This window comes from Paralichthys olivaceus, chromosome 18 (assembly GCF_024713975.1).
Source record: "Paralichthys olivaceus isolate ysfri-2021 chromosome 18, ASM2471397v2, whole genome shotgun sequence".
NCBI lineage: Eukaryota > Metazoa > Chordata > Actinopteri > Pleuronectiformes > Paralichthyidae > Paralichthys > Paralichthys olivaceus.
In genome coordinates this window covers 8,043,618-8,062,788 of record NC_091110.1, presented here as the reverse complement: position 1 = coordinate 8,062,788, position 19,171 = coordinate 8,043,618, and the positions used below count along the sequence as shown (strand labels likewise).

At 43.9% G+C, this 19,171-nt stretch overlaps 1 protein-coding gene across 3 annotated transcripts; it reads right to left on the bottom strand.

The window, feature by feature from the left end:
• Positions 1-245: 245 nt before the first annotated feature.
• On the bottom strand, positions 246-17,232 carry sec16a (SEC16 homolog A, endoplasmic reticulum export factor). Of its 3 annotated transcripts, none has more exons than XM_020082094.2 (31): positions 17,097-17,232; positions 12,050-15,531; positions 11,815-11,963; positions 11,561-11,649; positions 11,305-11,428; positions 10,729-10,927; positions 9,644-9,830; positions 9,389-9,531; positions 9,061-9,122; positions 8,401-8,539; positions 8,037-8,279; positions 7,846-7,943; positions 7,478-7,559; positions 7,226-7,343; positions 7,010-7,121; positions 6,812-6,917; positions 6,564-6,704; positions 6,354-6,467; positions 5,692-5,890; positions 5,122-5,582; positions 4,987-5,031; positions 4,678-4,842; positions 4,491-4,583; positions 4,347-4,403; positions 4,127-4,238; positions 3,831-3,968; positions 3,650-3,732; positions 3,229-3,300; positions 2,766-2,825; positions 1,843-1,911; positions 246-1,708 (listed from the first exon to the last, which is right to left on the bottom strand). In XM_020082094.2, the coding sequence occupies exons 2-31, from the start codon at positions 15,455-15,457 to the stop codon at positions 1,634-1,636; spliced, it is 7,143 nt and encodes a 2,380-aa protein (XP_019937653.2). In that variant the 5' UTR covers positions 15,458-15,531; positions 17,097-17,232; the 3' UTR covers positions 246-1,633. The 3 variants fall into 3 exon arrangements, with proteins under 3 accessions (XP_019937653.2, XP_019937654.2, XP_019937655.2); XM_020082095.2 differs by having other exon boundaries at positions 17,057-17,160; XM_020082096.2 differs by lacking the exon at positions 2,766-2,825.
• Between the last annotated feature and the right edge of the window lie 1,939 nt (positions 17,233-19,171).

Here is a 19,171-nt window from a genome sequence, read left to right as displayed (position 1 = left end):
ATTAATTAATACCTCTGTCAATAGCATTCTTCATTATCATCATCATAATATCAGTTATTGATCATAAATGCATATTTGATATCTCATCTGCACAAAAAGAGCAAGTCCATTGTTTGGCTCACACCTATTAGACTTTACTCAGGTGCAGATACTGAGATACACAATAGATAGATTTAATTTGTAATATGTAATGAGTCATTTCTCTCAAAAACACAACGCTCAGTAACCAAACAAGTACACATTGATTTCATGGTGCTACAGAGCACAAAATACCTTTATTACCATTTTGTTTTCATCTTTTTCTATTTACGGGTTTGTCAAGAATTGTACACGAGGAACTCTGAAACAAAAGGGGACCTTTCAAAATCAGAAGTGGATTTCTATATAAAAAAAAAACAAAATCAATGAATCCAAAACACTTGGGATGAAAAATGAAAAGTAAATTTAAATGACAAAAAGTCTTCAGAGTGCAATTAGATCTTGATTCACGATTTAGATAAAGATTTATTTGTCTGCAGAAGCGGCCAATACAAATGATCAGAATATGATTCCATGTCATCTCTGGTGAATCATAAATGCATTTTGTCAAAGCTATTATTAGTTGCTCTCCACACACATACACACTCACACACACCATCTTGCCTACAGCTCATAAATACAATCAATCTGATATACAAATATTTGGATAGATTTTTTTTAACTTTTTTAGCGATACTTAAAATGCAGGTTTAATCCAGATTCCTCCTCTTCTGAAGACCACCCCTTTGTTTCGTTGTTACTGTCAAAGTTTCTCGGGAGGAGAAACCGTAGCCTGACTCGGACGAAAGCCCCCGACTCAGCTTTAAAAATGAAGAGTCGCTGTTGGGCGGGAGGACATTTAAATAAATATCTGAAACGAGCAGCATCATAACACTGCACACGTCCTCCAACTCTCAGGTTGTGAAGCAGGTTTGAGTCTCTTTCCTGTATCATTCAACAATCCGTCCTTTACTGGAGGGTGACTGAGGGAAAGCAAACAACACAGCAGACGACACGCTATTGACACAATTCGTTCTCACTCAAGATGCAAACTGCAGCAGACAGACTCTGAAGAGCTGCAGATACACAAACAAGCCCCATGTGATAGTATCACCACTTCCTGTCTATCCATCACACTCAATCGATCAAACAAACATGGACGTTCGGACTTAAGACACAAACTAAAACTAAGTTAATTCTGTGTTGCATTTAAGGGGAAGCTGGACAGCTTTGAAGGAAATGTTCATGGTACATCAAATTATGCCTTCATACAACACGGGGTTTGTGAATACATCCAAGGAAAACATTTTATGTGTGTTAAAACCGTTGATACAACTTTCTGTTTTCTGTTTGGATGCAGGAAAAAGCCCTTCGTGGAGACGCCATGCCTTTTAAAATACTCCAGTGACAATTACTGAACAAAAGAGACGACAGAGTGATTGAGCTGTTTGACAAAGACTGACAAGATGGAGACACCTTATGCTCTTCTTAGGTGCGGGCAAAAAGAAAGGTCCTTAAGACAGAGAGCAGTACGTCCATGTGCTTCATTTAGTTCCAGGTCGGACATCACTCCATCCAGCAAAGTCTGTTTATGTAATCTCTCTGCAGGATGATGTTACTTCAACACCGGGTACTGGCGCTGACCGCCCAAACGCCCAGAACGAACTCCACCTCCTGGCGCCGCACTTGTCTGGGAAAAAAGAGTAATAACAACAAACAGGAAAGAGGATAATGAAGCGGAAAAGAAGAAACATGAGAGGAGCTTGTATAGCGCCTCAGGATACTGATCCATACTGATATTTATTGTCTTTTTTACATCCTCACCTGTGCAAACTGTGCAGGGTTATAAAAGGTGACGCCTCCCGCGGGTGGAGCTCCCTGAGGAGGATGAGTCTGCAAGGCAAAAACAGAGTTAGTACAGTGTGTGCATTTTTACTCTCTACTACTACTACAGGCACAGAGAGCAGGTTACACTCCAAATGCCATTGAATGTTTCGACATTATAAAACAGATGCAAAGTGAAAAACGTAATGGCAAAGCTCTACAGTGAGGCAGCTTTACAAACCACAATTCATTTATTTTAGTAAGCGTGCATGCTTTTTGATGGGTTAGTGAAGCAATGTGCTTCCATGATCACAATCAGGGGAGTCGTCCTGCAGCAGTCTCCAGCATGTTTCACTCTCTGATCTGTGACTCAAAAGTCGTACATTTTAAGAATATAGTCAGAATTTTGGGCTATGTGTCATATTAGAGGATATCAGAAGATCAGCCTGTCGCCTCTGTAAAATGAGGAATCTGGAGCATCTTATTAAGTTATACTGCATTCTTGTAGTATTACGAATGAATGAATTTTCTTTTTCTTCATATGGCCAATTCATGGTATAGATATTGAGTTACAAAGTGGTGCGACAGTAAAAGCCAAGAGATCACCAAAAAAACTGCGGCTTTTCTGCATGAACAGAATTTCATGGCAATCCATCAAATACACACTGAAATATTTTTGGCTGCAAGAATAGCTAGTGTCATCACAGCAGCTCTGATTGAGTAAACTTTGTTAATCATCACACACAGAGAAGTTAACAACACTGGAGACAGACGGCAGATGAGCGGGCAGACATCCTGGGTTTGTCGGTGGGGTGGTGAAGCATTAGGTTCAAACAGTGAAGCGTGCTGCTAGTGATGTAGTGAGCTGGGTGGGTGAGCAGGCAGGGGTGAGAGTGAACCATTTGAGGTCCAGCTAGAGGTACCTGTTTTAAATGCTGACTCACTTCACGTGATAAGGAGCTCATTGAGCTAGAACGTGAGAGCTGAAGACAGTAGGAAGGAAATTAACAGTAGAAAAAAACGCAAAAGAGACAAACCACAAGCCCATGTTAAAATTCTCCCATGAATTGGTTTAGAACTGTTTCCACTAGGCCGCCAGTTCAGAGCGAAAACAAATAAAGTCAGCGTTAGATAAGTTAAATAAACAAAATTAGATTGTAACAGCAAATGCAACAATTTATTTGCAAAAAAGACTGCATTTAGCATGATTTTCAGTTGACATGCAGGCATTCTCATGTTCTCTCAACCCTTTATACATTAACTTACATTCATACAAATAAGCGGACTGCACGCACTGGCTGTTAGGTGATGAGCAACATGTTTCAGTGGTGGCATGATGGTACTATGGCAGCTACAGTGACATTTGACAGGGACGGTTTCTCTTACCTCCCCGGACTGTGAGCCATCAGGCACAGGAGCTCCCTCTGGGGCAGGTGGTAACAACGTTGGGTTGAAGATCTGAACAGATTAAAGTGCAAAATGAAGAGAATGTGGATGAGTAGAGCTTCAGCTTTCTACTTCATTTCGACTGGCTTAACCCTAATGTCCTCATTTCCCATGACCTTTAGCAATTACAGTTTGTTTTTTTAGATACTGCACAATAAATGTTCTTTATTGAGCTGTAAACTAAAATATATGAGTGTTCTTTGATGAAATACATTATTGCTGGTTTCAATATCATATTTAGCACTATATTTGTTAAACATTTATGGGTTGAACGTGGCTCATAACACCACCGTGTTTCAAACCAGGGAGAGAGACAATACCTTTTCTGCATTAGAGCCACAATGTGGATTGTCAGGTTTACCTGAGGAGCAGTGCTGGTGTTTGGGGAATTCTGCTCCTGGTATCCTCCTTCACTGCCCTCTAGAGGTTGTTGATCATCAGGCGCTATATCAGTAATTTACAAAAAATAATTGAATCACTTCCTCTGCAGCCATCAGGGATTTTACATGATTCCATGTATTTAATTCATACATAACTCCCACCTGAACTAGGCACAAATAGGTTAGCAGGCATGGCCATCGGTGCCAGAGGAGCAAAGATATCCGCTGGAGCAGGGGCTAATCCACTCGGTTTAGCTGTTCTACTGGGGTTCAGAACGTCCACATATCTGCTCCTGGTGCCTGAGAAGAGGGAAAAACACCCGAGTGGCAAGAAACTGAGTAAACAGTGACTAATTTGATATACAATTAAGTTAGCTGGTGTTTTTCCAAAACAGTTATGCAAGGTCATATAGGGTATTTGTGAAGCCAAAGGCCACAGGAATTAACCCTCATCTCACCTGCCTTCCTGGAGAACATATTGACAGGCGGACCACCGCTTGGGGGTCCTGCAGGGCCGGGCATTGGAGCCATCTTGGGGAAGCCAGAGGGAGGTGGCGGAGGAGGCTTACTCTAACAGATTTAAAAAAAGACACACATTAGATTTCAGTGTCAGTCTACTTCAAAACAAATCTGTAGTATAATCTGTCTTGTGAACCAATTTTAAAGACCATAGCAGACCTCCTCTTCAGGCTCGTTCAAGTCCACCCATTTCTGCTTCTGTTCATCCCACACAATCTGTCAATTGAGAAAAATCTTATCAGTAACTGTTGATATAGAGAAAATGTTGAAATAAGACATGAACATATTCTCGTTGTAACTTACAGATGGGTTTTTGTCATCTGGCAAGTGAGCCTCATTCTTCCCCTTCCCAAAGAACCACTTCAGCAAGCCACCACCACCCCCACCACCACCGCTCTGTGTATGAAAAAGATAAATAAAAAGACTAATTGCAACAAACACTAGAAAACATTGTTGGAGCACTAAATGTGAATCAGAAGTGAATATGAACCTGTTTGGGGGGATCTTTCTTGACTTTCCTGGCCTCTTCTTTGCGGGGCTGTTCAGGAATTGAAGGCGGGGGTAGAGAGATCTGCTTGACGGCTGAGTTGCTGCGCTCTCTTCCAACAGAGTGAGTGGATGACTCAGAGGTGGTGCGTGAACGCCGCCCTGGAACCTGAAGTCAAAAAATACAGGTAAGAATAAGACGGCAACACACACCTTTCTTTCAAGCCTCTAGAACTGAGCTTCTTTTTTGATGAGCAGTGCATCGGTTCTTTGAATGCTTTTTTTCTGATACAAACATGACACACAAACGCACCATGTGCATTGAAGATTGTGAAGTAGTTCTCGATCTGCCAGGACCCTGTAGCACCAGGAAAGACAATGGTTAATCATTTTGTGTATGATTTGAACAACAACACAACAGCAATAACAAGTGTCTGGAGAAACCAACCATGTGAGCCATGTGGTCATAGAAGTCCATCTGAGGTGTGAAGGAGTTTCTGGTTGGGGAGGATGGTATTGTCTGAGCAGTCTGCATCTCTGGTGGGGGCTGGTATGGCTGCTCAACAGGCGGCATATGCCCAGGGGAAGGAGGCATGTGCTGAGGCATCTGGGGCAGTGGGTGGTTCATCTGCACAGGTGAATGTGGCACTTGAGGGAGCATGTGTGGTGACATTTGGCCCACTTGAGGAGGTGGGTGAAACGGCTGCTGATGGGCTCCTGGATACATTTCTATCTGCTCAGATTGAGGCTGGAAGGGAGGGGGGGCAAAACCGGAATCCTGTGGAGGGTAGCCTGTGACGGACGTCTGACCTGGTGGTCCACTGGGAGGTACTGGGTAGAAATGCGGCACATCACCGGGGGGTAAATGCTGAGGTGGGGCCATCCCCTCTTGGAGGATGGAGGTAGGAGCTGAAAAAAGAAGTAGATGTGAAATCTGATACATTTTGAATCGGCTGACCGTCAGGAGGTTAAAAATGGAGACAACAAGAGCACAAACACATTACATACGCACACCCACCTGGAGGCATCAGCTGCACTCCCTGTGGTGGAGGCCCGGGCAGCAATGAGCTCATTAGTGGGTTGTCAGGAGTGGGGCCATCAATCTCCAGTGGCATGCTGTAAGGTTCAGGTGGGCTAGGCTGGTCCAAGTCAGATGGGCTGCTGCAGTCAAACTGTATAGGAGTTGCTCTGTCTGCACTGTAAGTAATCACCCCGGTCTGAAATTTTTGTATTAAATTAAAATTGTTGAATGGGTACAAATTACCAGGAAAGTTTAAAATACAATGAAAATAAGATTAAATTCAACAAGTTCCACATCAAATTAAACAGTCATATTTTCACTTATTATTATTACCATAAATTATTATAATTTGAATTATCATTGTCATGGGAATTTGAGTTTAGAGACAAATAAAGGTATATTTATGAAATAACCCTTTGTAAATTGTTATCACTTTCTTTAACATTGCGTTATATGGCACTTTTCTACTTATTCATGGATCTTAAAGAAAAAAAACAGGCACATTTAGGGAACTGATATCTGAGAGCATCTGAAAATTGATGCAGCTAGATCAAAATTAAGTCGACTGTTGAGCCATTGCAGCGGTATGCGCTCCAATGAGTGCAATTCTAGTTGTTACTATAGCATCTATGACTGCGAATATGTGTCTGCCTCCTCACCCGGATCTGTCCATCCAACTGTCTGAGGTGAATCAGCCAATCAGGTTCATTAAACAGCTCCTGCTCAGGCTTCTCCTTCAGTTGTGGATCGAAGAACCGCAGCTTTTCAGACATCTGTCAACAAATAGCATAAAATTATATTTGCACATCTGTGATGACTGAATAAATGAGGTACCAGAGGGAGAGACAGGAAAGAGAGTTAGAACATACCTGTATGATTTGGCTAATAAAGACAGGAGAGAAGTAGGAAGGCTGCATGAGGACAGTCTTGGAGATAACTTCACAGTAGTGGAAGGCCTGAGCACTCAGGCCTGCTTCAGCTAGACGGCATGCATAGATCAACTTGAACACCTTGTAGGAGACAATAAAGTAACAGTTTGTTAATCTTCAGTAATATCACCATAGTGGACATATCTGCAGAGGCTGCAGTGAAATCAATCAAACAGAAAAAAACCTACCTGGAAATTGGGCAGGGAGCAGGGCTGGGAGCCTAGAGATTGAGCATACTCATAGGCCTCAGTCCTCTGAATAGCTTCGTTGGTTGCAAATTGGTAAAAGGGAAAACTAAAGTGAAGAGACGAAGATGAGGGTAAATGTTGGGCTTTTTAAAGAAAAACACCTATAAATTTCATAAATGTGCATTTTCTGCTTTGAACCTGTGATTGGAGCCAATCAGAACCATCTTGGTGCTCTTCTTTGTGAAGACTCCTAAACCGACTTGTGCCATCATGTAGCAGAAGTGTGCTGCATCAATCAGCCCCTTGGAAGCTGCCACCACACAAAACGAGAGCAGATAGAAAGTAAGGTTTTGTATGAAAAGTCCTTTTTGATTCAGAGCAGTGAGTATCTGCCTTCTTTTAATGCAGTCCTACCCAGAGTGTCTCCCATGGTGGTGATTGTGCGGGTATCCAGGTCCATGGTGTGTGTGAGGTTAGACAGCACCATGGCCAGGTGAGGGCGCCAGTCACCCCACTTCTCCTCACCACAGCACTACATGAACACAACATATGGCTTATTTATTAAAAAAGTACAAAAAAAACAACCCACAAATAACTACACAAACAAAAAGCAACTTCCTCAGAACAATGTGGGTGTTAAAGAGAGAAAGGCAAATTAGAACTTACAGTGGCTGATGCCGGCATCCTCCCAGACATCAGCTGGTACACTGTCTGAAGAGGGTCATTGATGGGCAAACTGTTGGCAAACCTAAACAACAAAGACAAACAAATTCAATGTTTTATCTGTGTTAACCATTAATTATCTAGACTGTGACCCGATCTCTCAAGCACTGCATTGCATAGTTGTGTGGAGCACTATTGACAATGCAATTCGCATCAGGCTTGCTAATGCACTGCTGTTATTGTCCATAAAGTTCATGCAGTCAGACCACATGTGCACCCCCACTACCACCATAGACTGAATTCAAATAAGAGCAGGATAAAGATGCTAATTGTTTTATGAGCCACAAGCCTTTATACCGCTGGCACTTTACCTTGTCATGACACGTGCATGTGTCCTGTTGTCCATCTTACTGGCCAACAGTAAGGCATGGCCCCAGAGACCTCCCTTCATGGCGGCCTCTAGTGCATCCTATTCCATAGACAAAGCAGAGCACATGTCAGATTTCACTGATAAAGAAAAAACTAAATGACAATAATACATATAAAGAGGACATTTTTTTACCTTCTTGCGGCCAAACAGAAGCAGCTCCCTAAATCGTTCTGTTTCTTTGCCAACGTTCTCTGGGACAATCATGAAGGTGTCAGACAGGAGGGAGAGTGGTCCGGCTCCTGGCTCTTCCTCAGCTCGCGCCAGTGGTTCATTATTAAAATCAATCAGGTTGGCTTCATTCGGACTCTTGCCCGGCAGCCAAACAGATCGATGCTCCTTCAGCAAGAGGTCAGCGATGTCCGTGCCCACGACAGTCTTGAGAACCAAATGATAAAGATTAGGATGATGAAAAAATATGGTTCCATGCAAAAACGCTGAAACATTTTCCGTTTTAATTCTCTTTCTGACAGATTTCTAGTTATGTCTGCAGTCTTACCCCATTCTGTCTGCAGAGCAGCATGATGAAGTCCCAGAGCAGACAGGCAGAGTCCCTGTCCAAGAGGTTGTTGTCACGAGAACACTCCAGTGCTTTGTTCTGGGAGAACTTTATAACATCCACCTTATGGGTCTCCTCCCTGATGGACAGAATGCAAGAAGTAAGATGGATTGGAAGTGACTAAGAGAGAGTTAAATGATATTCTGTATTATTCTTTTTTGTCATCTTATTGTATTATAAGTATTGTCAAAGACTGACATGGCCTTATTATCTACGCCACTGAGCTCCAGTGTTAAAGAACTACTAAGAATTCTCCTTCAGAACAAATACTGGATACTGAAGTTTTCTTGAACCAATCCCACACACTGTCATACTGCCATAAATAATGCAAAATCTGTAGCTAAAAATAGTCAGACTTACAACTCTTGTTTAAGTATGTTTGCTATAAATTGTCCCAACTATTTTAGGAAATTAAAGATGAAACATTTCTAGTGTAACAGACAGGCTTGGAAAGGCTCCAAGTGTCAAGAGATTAACTAATACATTGCTGGTTTTAGTATTTTAATTGGAGTTGTTGGAATAGAATAAATATAGAATGCTGCCATAAAATGTTAGTCTCTGAGATGTTTATAAAACATACAAAGGGTTGAGTACACTTACTTAACAAGAGGTCCAGGGAAGGCCCGTAGTTCCGCTTGATCCCGGGTATCCTGCAGCATGGTCTGCAAACACAAATGTGGTTTGAGATTTGACTTACTTAAACATTGTGCAAATGCTGAACTGTCTGAGGTTAAGTCAAGCAAGTTCCCTGGGGGGAAAAACACAGGGAAAGCTATCATGTTCAGTTTTTCACCCTGTACATACTTAAACACTTGATGATAGTTCACAACATATGACATCAAATCACAGTAACATGTGCACCCTGTCCATTCATGGATGGAGAAAAACTACATTAAAGAATCTGGAGTGTAACCCGTTAAATACGTACCTCCATGTTGTGAATATCAACGAGAGCTGGCTGTCCAGCTGAGGGGAGATTGGGCAGAACTTGAACCAGGTGACCACCAGGTCCAAAGCGGGCACAGCGGTGGGGTATGGTAAACTTCTCTGGGGTGGCAGGACGAGGGGGGGCTGAGGGGAAAAACAAGAATCAGACTGTGAGTGTTTGACTGATCTCTGATAAAGATTCTATTAACATTTAGTGATTGGTTCAGCTTTAAAAGGCTGAGAATTGTCTCCTTACGTTGCTCGGGGGTGATCCATGTGCTGTCTGCAGGGAACTCAGAGGGGTAGAGGTACTGGCTGTAGTTCTGTGTCGCATCAGCAGTTTGGTTTGGGTACTGTCCATAAGAGTAGTCCACAGCCAGAGTGGAGGCTGTGGTGTCATAGACTGCTGACACTAAGTCAGGCTGGCTCCTGTATACCTGGCTCTGCAGTAAGGGAAGTCGGAGAGAGACAATTATGTGTTAGTCTGGAGCATAATGCAGCCGTTATCAGCCTACTTTCCCGAACACAAGTAACATATCCACATGGATTTTCATCCTGAAAGTGTTATGAATGAAGCAACTGAGAAGCTGGAGGGATCATGAGACCGCTTACAAGCATAACTAATAGTACAGATAAGATGCTACCAGGGGGTGAAGAACAAATCTAGGGAAAGAAATGCCTAAACTGTTCTTGTGGTGAGCAAAAATTAACCTTGAAAAAAGTGAGGGAAAATGTGTTTCTTCTGCAATTAATTATTAACACATTCCCACTCTTTTCTCATCCAAAATTCACAAATACTCCATGCGGTAAACACAGCTCAAAATCTATAAACCGTACAACTTCTTATGAGCACTTTAACACACAAGATCCAAAATCTGAATAAAGGCTCATCCAAACCATGATTATCAGAACACTGAAATTTAGTCATTTTAATGTCTTACAGTCGGCTTCATGGCAGTCTGTACAATGTTGTCTTTATCTTTTTCTGAGGAATCCGCAGCCTGCCCATGAATGCATTTAAGAGCACTGGAACATCTTCAACAAGACAAGCTCTATGTAAAACTTAAAAGGCAAGATTAACAGTAGTAAAAATCAAGCTAAAATGAAGTAAAAGAAGAAACTCCAAACTCCATGTTTTCAGACATGCACTGGATTTTGCAGTTCCTCTGTACTTTCTCCGGAGATTTCACTGACTTTATTCGCCGGACTTCCAAGTATTACATCAGTAGAAATCCAGGAGAAGATGTGTGAACACAGCAGGCAATTTTACCCGAGGTCATGTCTGAAAACGACACAAGATAATAAGAACAGGTAATAATAGTTTCACATGAAGACTTTTACCTGTTGTGACCTTGAGCTGAAGCTGCTTCGTCTGCTGTGGTGGCTTTGAGAGCTGTGCACGCTGTGTGCTGACTGCTCGCTGTGGACGCTGCGTCGATCAAAGTCATCGGCATACATTTCTCCACGTCGTTGGTAATCCTCATCAAAGCTGGGATCGTAACCAGGATAGTACCGCCATTGGTCTTCATAGCCTTCTTTCCTATAAGTGGGGTGTTAAGTGTTTGTGAATCCAAACACATCCTGTGAAAACTACAAGTTGCTAGGTAGCATGCATTAAATACAAAATCATAAAGGTAACAATCATAAACACAAACATTTCAAGTCCAAAACTGCCTAACATCTAACAGACTACTTGATAAGCATAGAATTCTGTTTGAAATGTGTTAGTCAGACATACATATACATGAGTTATATATATGTATATATATAAATAATCACACATAAATGACAAGTTTAACAGCACTTGTCATTTATGACACCGTTTACAGCTAACACCTTACATAGCTCTACACAATTACTGACAGATTTAGCTTAATGTAATAGCGGTCACTGTGAGTGGTGCTTCTCTCTGCATACCTGGCAGGATACACGGGTTGATTATAGTAGTTGTCTCTGCCTCTGTAGCTGTTATCGTAATTAGACCAGTAGGACTGATCATAGTATCCTCTGTATCGAGGGTCATACTGCCCATAGTTGTATCCTTTTCACAGAATATATGGAGAGGATAAAAAGAGATTCATGTCAAAAAATTATTTAAATGCACGGATACATTCATCTTTTTTATTTTTGCAACATCTTCAGTAAAGGATTCACACCGTTTTTCAACTCATACCTCTGTAATCGTAGTTTTTGGAATAATCTGCATAATATTCACTATAGGCACTTTGGTTGGCTCTGTTGTAATCGTCAGGATAGCCTTGTCTATGGGAGATAGTAAACAAAAAAGATGAGATTCATACCTAGTTCACAAAATTATCTTAAGTAAGAAAATTGGAATCTACAAGAACAAATGAATGACTAAAATGAAAATATTGTAGTTTTATGTGCAGTACATCAAATGTAAAGCAGAGGAACTGTTTCACTGACCTGGATGAGGGCCTGTCAGAATACTGACTAGCCCTGGAGCTGGGTCGCTCTGGCTGAGGCTCTCTGTACTGATTTGGGTCCCGATAAGCTTGGGTCTGCCCGTCATACCTGCCATACCAAGGATCAGCTTGGCTCCTGTATTGACCATCCTGAGAGAAAAGAAAACACAATGTAGTGCATCTTCACATAGATGAATCGTTCACAAGCCAGCGTAGGTGTAAGTCGTTCCACATACTTGATAATATTGCTGTGCTCTAGGATCCCCAGGTGGTGGTGGGTACTGGCTAGGAGGATATGGTGCTCTGCTATCCGGGTATTCCCCAGGATAACCATAGTAGCCACTGTACATCTGTCCCGGCTGTGGAGGAGGAGGCCCGTAGCCCTGCTGGCTGCCTGCAGAGGAAGGTGGTCGTGGTGGCTCTGTGGAAGCTGGATGAGAAGCCCCGACAGGTACTGGTCCTCGAGGCCCTGGGGGGTATAAAGCAGCAGGGGGAGGAGCACTCCCTGCAGCAGGCCCCTGTGCGGGAGCTGGATACTGAACACGGGAAGGTTGTGATCCACTCAGTGAGACAGGAGGATCGCCACCCTGTCCCTGCAATGCAGGCTGAGGATCTGATGTCCTAAGAGGTTCTATTGGTGGTGGCTCTGTGTTTGCAGCTGCTTGGGAGGGAGCTGGCGGTACCTGTGGGGTGGATAAAGAGGCTGGGGTCTGGATAGGGGCATTCCCTTCCATTCTTACTCCCTGCTGAGCATCTTTGGTTACCTGTAGGTAAAATCCATTACTAGACTGTGGAGACTCATGTAGAGAGGAAGGATGGCCAGATGCTTGATTTTGAGTTTGTGATTGGTGCATAGAAAAATCAAGCAGTTCATAATTTGAAGGCTGATTATGATTAGAAACATGAGGAGTCATGAGAGAAGCCTGTGCATTAACTTGGAGAGCAGAGTGGTTGTCTGGTTGGCCCCTTGAAAGAGGAGGATGGACTGGCAGAGACTGTGGCGGAGCTGTGATTTCTGATGTTGCCGCCTCTGTGTTGTCTCGGGCCAAATTGAGCGGGCCCTGGTTAGAGGCTGAAGAATTTAAGCTTACTGGTCCAGGGGCAAACAGTGGATTTGGATTGGAGGCTACTGAAAGTGATTGGGGGGCACTGGCACCCTGCCCCTGTGCGAGTGATCTCACAGGTGGGGTAGTTTCCCTAAGGCTACTTTGACTGGCTGCGTGAGTCTGGGTACTGGGGGAAATCACACTATAATTAGATACAGGCGGGGCAATCAAAACAGGTTGGTGGAGTGAATCAGCCACCAGGAGAGACGCATATCCCATGTTGCCTTGAGAGTCAGCTGTCTCTGCGTCACTCACCTTTGGTGGGTTCTCTAGGTTCTCTGAATGCTGCTGTGAGGTTGGCTGGACTCTCTGGGAAGCCTGGAGGTCCAGGGGACCATCCTCTGGAGGTTGGATAACATCAGCACTGGGCTCTCGTAAAGGAGCAAGAACCATTGGGGCGGCAGGGGCTAAAAGGATGTTAGCGCCCAAGCTAGCAGGATCATTCTGTGCCCACAGAGTAGTGGCAGGGCTTTCACAGGGCCGACTCGCCCCATAAGCACGGGATGAAGGTCGTGAGTGGGAATGAACCACTGGGTGTGGCGGGTGAGGTACACCCACTCCAGGCCCAGGAGGCAAGGGGTGTCCTGTGCCATAAATATTTTCCATATTATCTGGTGGCTGCTCCAGGTTGCCTGGTGCAGAATCTGCACCCCCCTCTGCTACAATTTTAGCCATATCAACTTCAGCAGGACGTACCCCAACCCCATGGGAGCGAACAGGTTCGAAAGAGCTATTAGCACTTGCCTGGAAGATGCCAGTTGGTTTGGGAGGGCTAGGTGTGGGTTGCCACATCTGCTCCAGGGAGTTCTGTCTTGCACCCATATCCCCAGCTGGAGAACTGTCAATCTGCTCAAAGTAACCTCCAGTAGCAGCAGACAGGTTAGCATCATCAGTAAGACGAGGGCTTTCCTGCTGAATAAAGGTACCTACTACTCCCTGGTGCCGGCGGGTGCCAGTCCCACTTCCATGACTCATATTGCTATAGTTGGATGACACACTGGCAGATCTCATTGGTCTTGGAACAGAATCTGGAGTCTCCAGGTTAGGCCCGGTTTCGAACAGGTCGACATCATGTACTGCACTAGCAGCAGGACTACCATGAGTTTCACTGGGTAAAACTTCCTGATTCGGAACACACTCCAAATTCTCCACATGGTCGTAGTGAGAATCTGGGGGCTTCTGTGATGAATGATTGCCATCATTCATGTACGGTACATGTGAATGATCCTGAAGAGAAGCTCCTTGATAATCCAAAGGGGCATCTGTGTGGCCACTGTGGGTTTGTGGGTTGTCGTGGTGCTGAAAGGATCCAGGAATACCATTCACTGCCTTATTTCTGTCTCCAGCCAGTGTTTCCTCATTTTCCACATCATTGTCTTTGAAGAACATTGAGAGTGTACCAGACTCCTGAGGGTATGGTACTGGGGGAGGGGCAGAACTTGGCCCAGGCTCAAAACTGGCCACATGTTGAGCTCCACCAGAGTCAGGTGTGGGCTGAGAATGACCAGGGCCAGTCCCCATTTGGTGGTAACCTGAGTCCTGTGTGGGTTGGTTGAACCAAGAGTCTTGGGGGGCAAAGTAGGTTTGAGATTGGAAGTGTGAATTATGCTGCTGGGGTGCGTTTGGGTCAGGCCATTGAGAACTAGGGGGCCTTACAAGGTTCTGAGGAGGAAGAGGAGCCTGGATGTGGGGATGTACAGGTTGTGTTGGAGGGGTTGGGGTGTTTTGATGGGGCGATGGGGCGTGGGATGGGAACATCTGGGGCTGTGGAGGTATGTTAAAAGGTTGTGGTGGAGGGGTTGGGGTGCTTTGATGGGGCGATGGGGCGTGGGACGGGTACATCTGGGGCTGTGGAGGTATAGTAAAAGGTTGTGGTGGAGGGTCACTTGTAGGCTGGAAGTAGTTTTGAACTGATGGAGGGCGACTTCCATGATCAGGGGCCCAGTGGGAAGAGGAGGTGTTGGGAGGAACTGGCTGGAAGGGCACAGGCTGAGGTGTTGGCTGTGCATGAAAATCCTGGTTAAATGGTGTCTGACTAGGCGCTGGGGCTGAGAAGACAGGCTCTGCGGCTGTGGATGGTGTCTGTTCTCTTGAATTAAAATAGCCCTGCTCTGTATGCGACGATGCATATCCTTCAGTACTTGGAACTGGGAAAACAACAGGGGATGCTGTACTGTGAGGGTTGAACAGCGTCACCCCTGGCACAGAGGATGGTGGGGGACCATATGGAGCAGCCGGGACATCCTCCAATGTCTGTGGTTGTGGAGGCAGACCTCCACCAGCTTGAGAGTACATGGTGTTAGGTGGGGCTTGCATGGGTGGAGGGTTACTGCTCTGCATTGCTGGGAGACCACCTGCAGCCATAGGAGGGGGAGCTCTGACAAAAGCAAAAGGGTCTGTCATGGGTCGGGTCGCAGGTGGCATTGTGGCAGTAGCTGCTGCTGTATGCTTGTGAGGCCTGGTCCTGCGGAACATATTGGGCCCAGACGGAGGAGGGCCAGAGGCTCCTGGAGGTCCAGTCCGCGGAGGGGGCTGCATGGCTGCAGAGCTCACAGGTCCGAGGACCAGGTCACACTAGTTGATGTCACTGAAGAGACTGAAGTCAGGCGACGCTGGTTAGAAGGAAGGAAAGAGGAAGTGGTAAACAAAAAGCTCTTTGATGGACTTCACCACACCTTTATTTGTATAATAAGCCAAGATCCTTTTTAGATGAGCGATACAACGTGGCAATTTCTACGACAGTTCTAATATTATCTTAGAGATAAATACATTAAGTAGTATGCTTGGCAGAACACAATTGACCAAATGTAATGAATGCCAACTTTGATTATATGACACACTATGAGTCATATGGTATTACCTCAAATGCTTTATACTTATCTTACTCAAGCAATTAGAAGACAACGTTGAGGTAAATCTTTAATGAAAAGTATATTAAAACACAAATGAGACAAATACTGCCTCAATATCAAAGTTGATTTGTTTTTTTAATTTAAAAAATACAAAATCTTATTTTAAGTTAATACAATTGAAATAGATGCAGCTGTTTTGCAGCAAGGTCAATTTTAAAATGAGTGAGGACAATCAAAAATCAAATCAGAAATTCTTCACTTATCTAAATAGCACCTTCATTTTGATAAGAGACAGCTTTAAGAGGTAATTTTGAATGTGGTGGCTTCTGTGTGGTTTATTGTATTTTGTAAAAACACCTCACCTGATGGAGATTAGCCTAACACTGAGTTTACGATTGAACTTTCTGAACAGGAACTTGCTGATGATACATGTAAATGAACAAACTTGCGATTGTCTTTGGTAACATTAGTTGTTGGTGACACTTAAATAAAGAAGCCGCACACACAGCACACGAAACGGTCTGACAGCTGACTGTCACACACCGACACTGTGGATCTGTCAGTGGCGGAGTTCAGCGCAGCTAACGCCGGCTGCAAATGATCATTCGACAAGCCAGGAAAGGGAACTCGGCAACAGAGAGTGCTGGGTGACCGGCAACTCTTAACCGGATGGACTCTCCTAACGTGATCCCGGAGCGTATCAAGCGCTCTGGGTAATACTTTTACCCACAACCGGTGCACTACCCGGAGCTAGCGTTAGCAAAGCCAATGTCCCAGCTCACTGACAGGTCAACACGAAGCGAAGCTCGCAGCGTTAGCCCAAAGAGAAACAAGACACAGACTTCTGCTTATCGTGCGACACTTGTTGGAAAACGAGAGGCTCTGTTAGGTCTGCCGCGACTTTGAGTCCAGGCTACACTTGCTATGAGGAAAGGTCCAGGATGCTAACGGTAACGCCACACTGCTCTGCCAGACCCAGCAAAACAGAAACCCAGTCGCCTGCTTTCACCCGAAGCCAGGACCTCTGCAGACCCCCCGACAACCGGTAACCTATCCCTTCACACACATTCAACACAGAAATGAGCAGTTACAAGTTACTGGCCCCTCGTCGGGCATATTTTAACCGTTTCAACGCCTGCTAGCGTTAGCAACGCCGCTTAGTTAGCACCGCTGGCTAACTAGCCGAATGCTAACTCCAAGGATAACAGTTCCAGGTCTGCCGCGGACACCAGATTGCAGCAGCGAGGGTTAAACATCGTTAGTGGAGGTGTATATCTCCTCTTACCCAGTGCCGGGAATGTGTACAGATCAAAATAAATTCTTACAAATGTGCAGCAGAGTGAGTCTGACACGGCGCCACCATCTTCAATGAACACATCCTACTAGGCTACGTGTACAAGCGGCGTCACGGGCCAAACAACCACGGTGTCATCACAGGGCGGAGCTTGGGGAAAAGGTTCATTCACTGTATTTATCATGAATTTATGTGCATCCGAGCTAATGATGATCAGGGCTTCTCTTTGCTCCCAGCCTCACTACTTCATGCTGTGGATTCTGAAAACATTCCTCTTACATTCTCTATTGCATCCCATCATTTCTGCAGATTTATCACATGGCTTTTCACGCTGGAGATCTCCTGTTCAGTCACATCTCAAAAGTGCATTACTGGCTCCAGCTCTGGTGGCTGGGTGAGGCCTCTGAAGTACATTTCCATATTCATGAAAACAGTTTGAGATGTTTGCTTTGTGACATGGTGCGTAAACAGGTGCCTCTGGTTCATAATATTATCTGAAAGGCTGGGAAATATACAAAAAATATCACCTGCACATGTAAAAGCTTGCAAAGTTGTATTACGAGATGATTTACAGCCAGCAACAAATACTCACTAAACAGTGGATAGCTTTAATACTCTGGGATTGTCCACGACCTATTTTGACCTTGTACAGGAGATGATTGTCATTCAGGAGACACTAGACTGTAGACAGTGTAGAGCATAAAGAGGGGTTGTCTGTGTAACCTCAGTCGTTGTGTCAGCTTCAACCCCTCTGCCCTTTTTCCTCTGTCCTCTCTTATCGAATAAGTCCACAAAACTGCTTCTCACTCGATGTTTTTCGTCTCGCCACTTTCCTTAAAAGTAGTACATTTGTGCGTGAAAACACCAGGAGATCAGCCGTGTTTGAAATACTCAAACCAGCATATGTGCCACCCATCGCAAGTCAGTGAGATCACTGATGTTTAATGTGACCATTAATTGAAGATCCTCACCTGTATGACCTGACTGCTGCCACATTATTGGCCACTTGATTAAATGGCAGGAATTAGCAGATATATTTCTTATAAAACATTTAATAAGTGTTTGTTAATGTCATGGGGACTTTTTTTTAACTAAGAGCCCTTACAAAGCAGTTCATAGGAAAGTTTATTATTAATGAGGGAGAGCACCTGTTGACAAAAGTCTGTGGACACTACTGGCTCATAGTTTGTAAATTATTTAATATTGTATGTATCGGCTGCAGGTTTATCATCACCCTTCTCTCACGTAACTACTGTTACTCCTGTTTTGGCTTCTTCTCACTGGCTCCCACTATGTTTTATTTTCTCTAATTGCTCTCCGATTACTTTGGAGGCCCTTTATGGCGTTTAACCCCGTTGCACGAGTGCATGCAATGTCGACATGGTCTGTGTCCACTGGGGGGCAGTATGGTGTCATACACATATGATTAATTCTCACTGAAGATAAACCATGTTACACAGAGTAACTAAAACTTTAACTAAATATAAATCTTAGATAGTCTTCAAAACTATAACTTTGATTTATTGTGAATTGGTGTGATACAATTACTTTATTGTAATATGTTGCACCTTGAAAAGACTATGGATTGTATGGAGTAATTTTTCAAATACTACCTGGACCACCATATGTGATTCTGAGGAAAATTTTTTCCAAAAACAAATGTGTTGGAAGAATATACCATACTCAATAAACAAAATTAAAATGATATTGTTTATCTGACAAATTCTGTGAATGTTAGATTATGTTGAGTAGGCTTGTCTAAAATCAAGAGATTACACAGCTACATGTTGAAACTGGACAGCTGGGAGGTGGATGAAGATGAGAAGATCTATATGAACTTGATTCTTTTTCAAATATTTAGTGATAATAAATAGAATACATCCCACCTTTGCTATACATTATATAATTTAGCATGCAGCCACAAATCTCTCACCATGTGCACTCCACATAAGGCTTTGAGGTACGGTGTGTGACATACAGAGGGTGTATAATCTAAACAAACTTGTAAAAGTAATCCTTTCTGTTAAAGATAATGGAAATATCCACCATGAATAACTGGTAAAATGATGGAAGGCACTTGCTGTCAGAGCAGAATTCGAACACCCA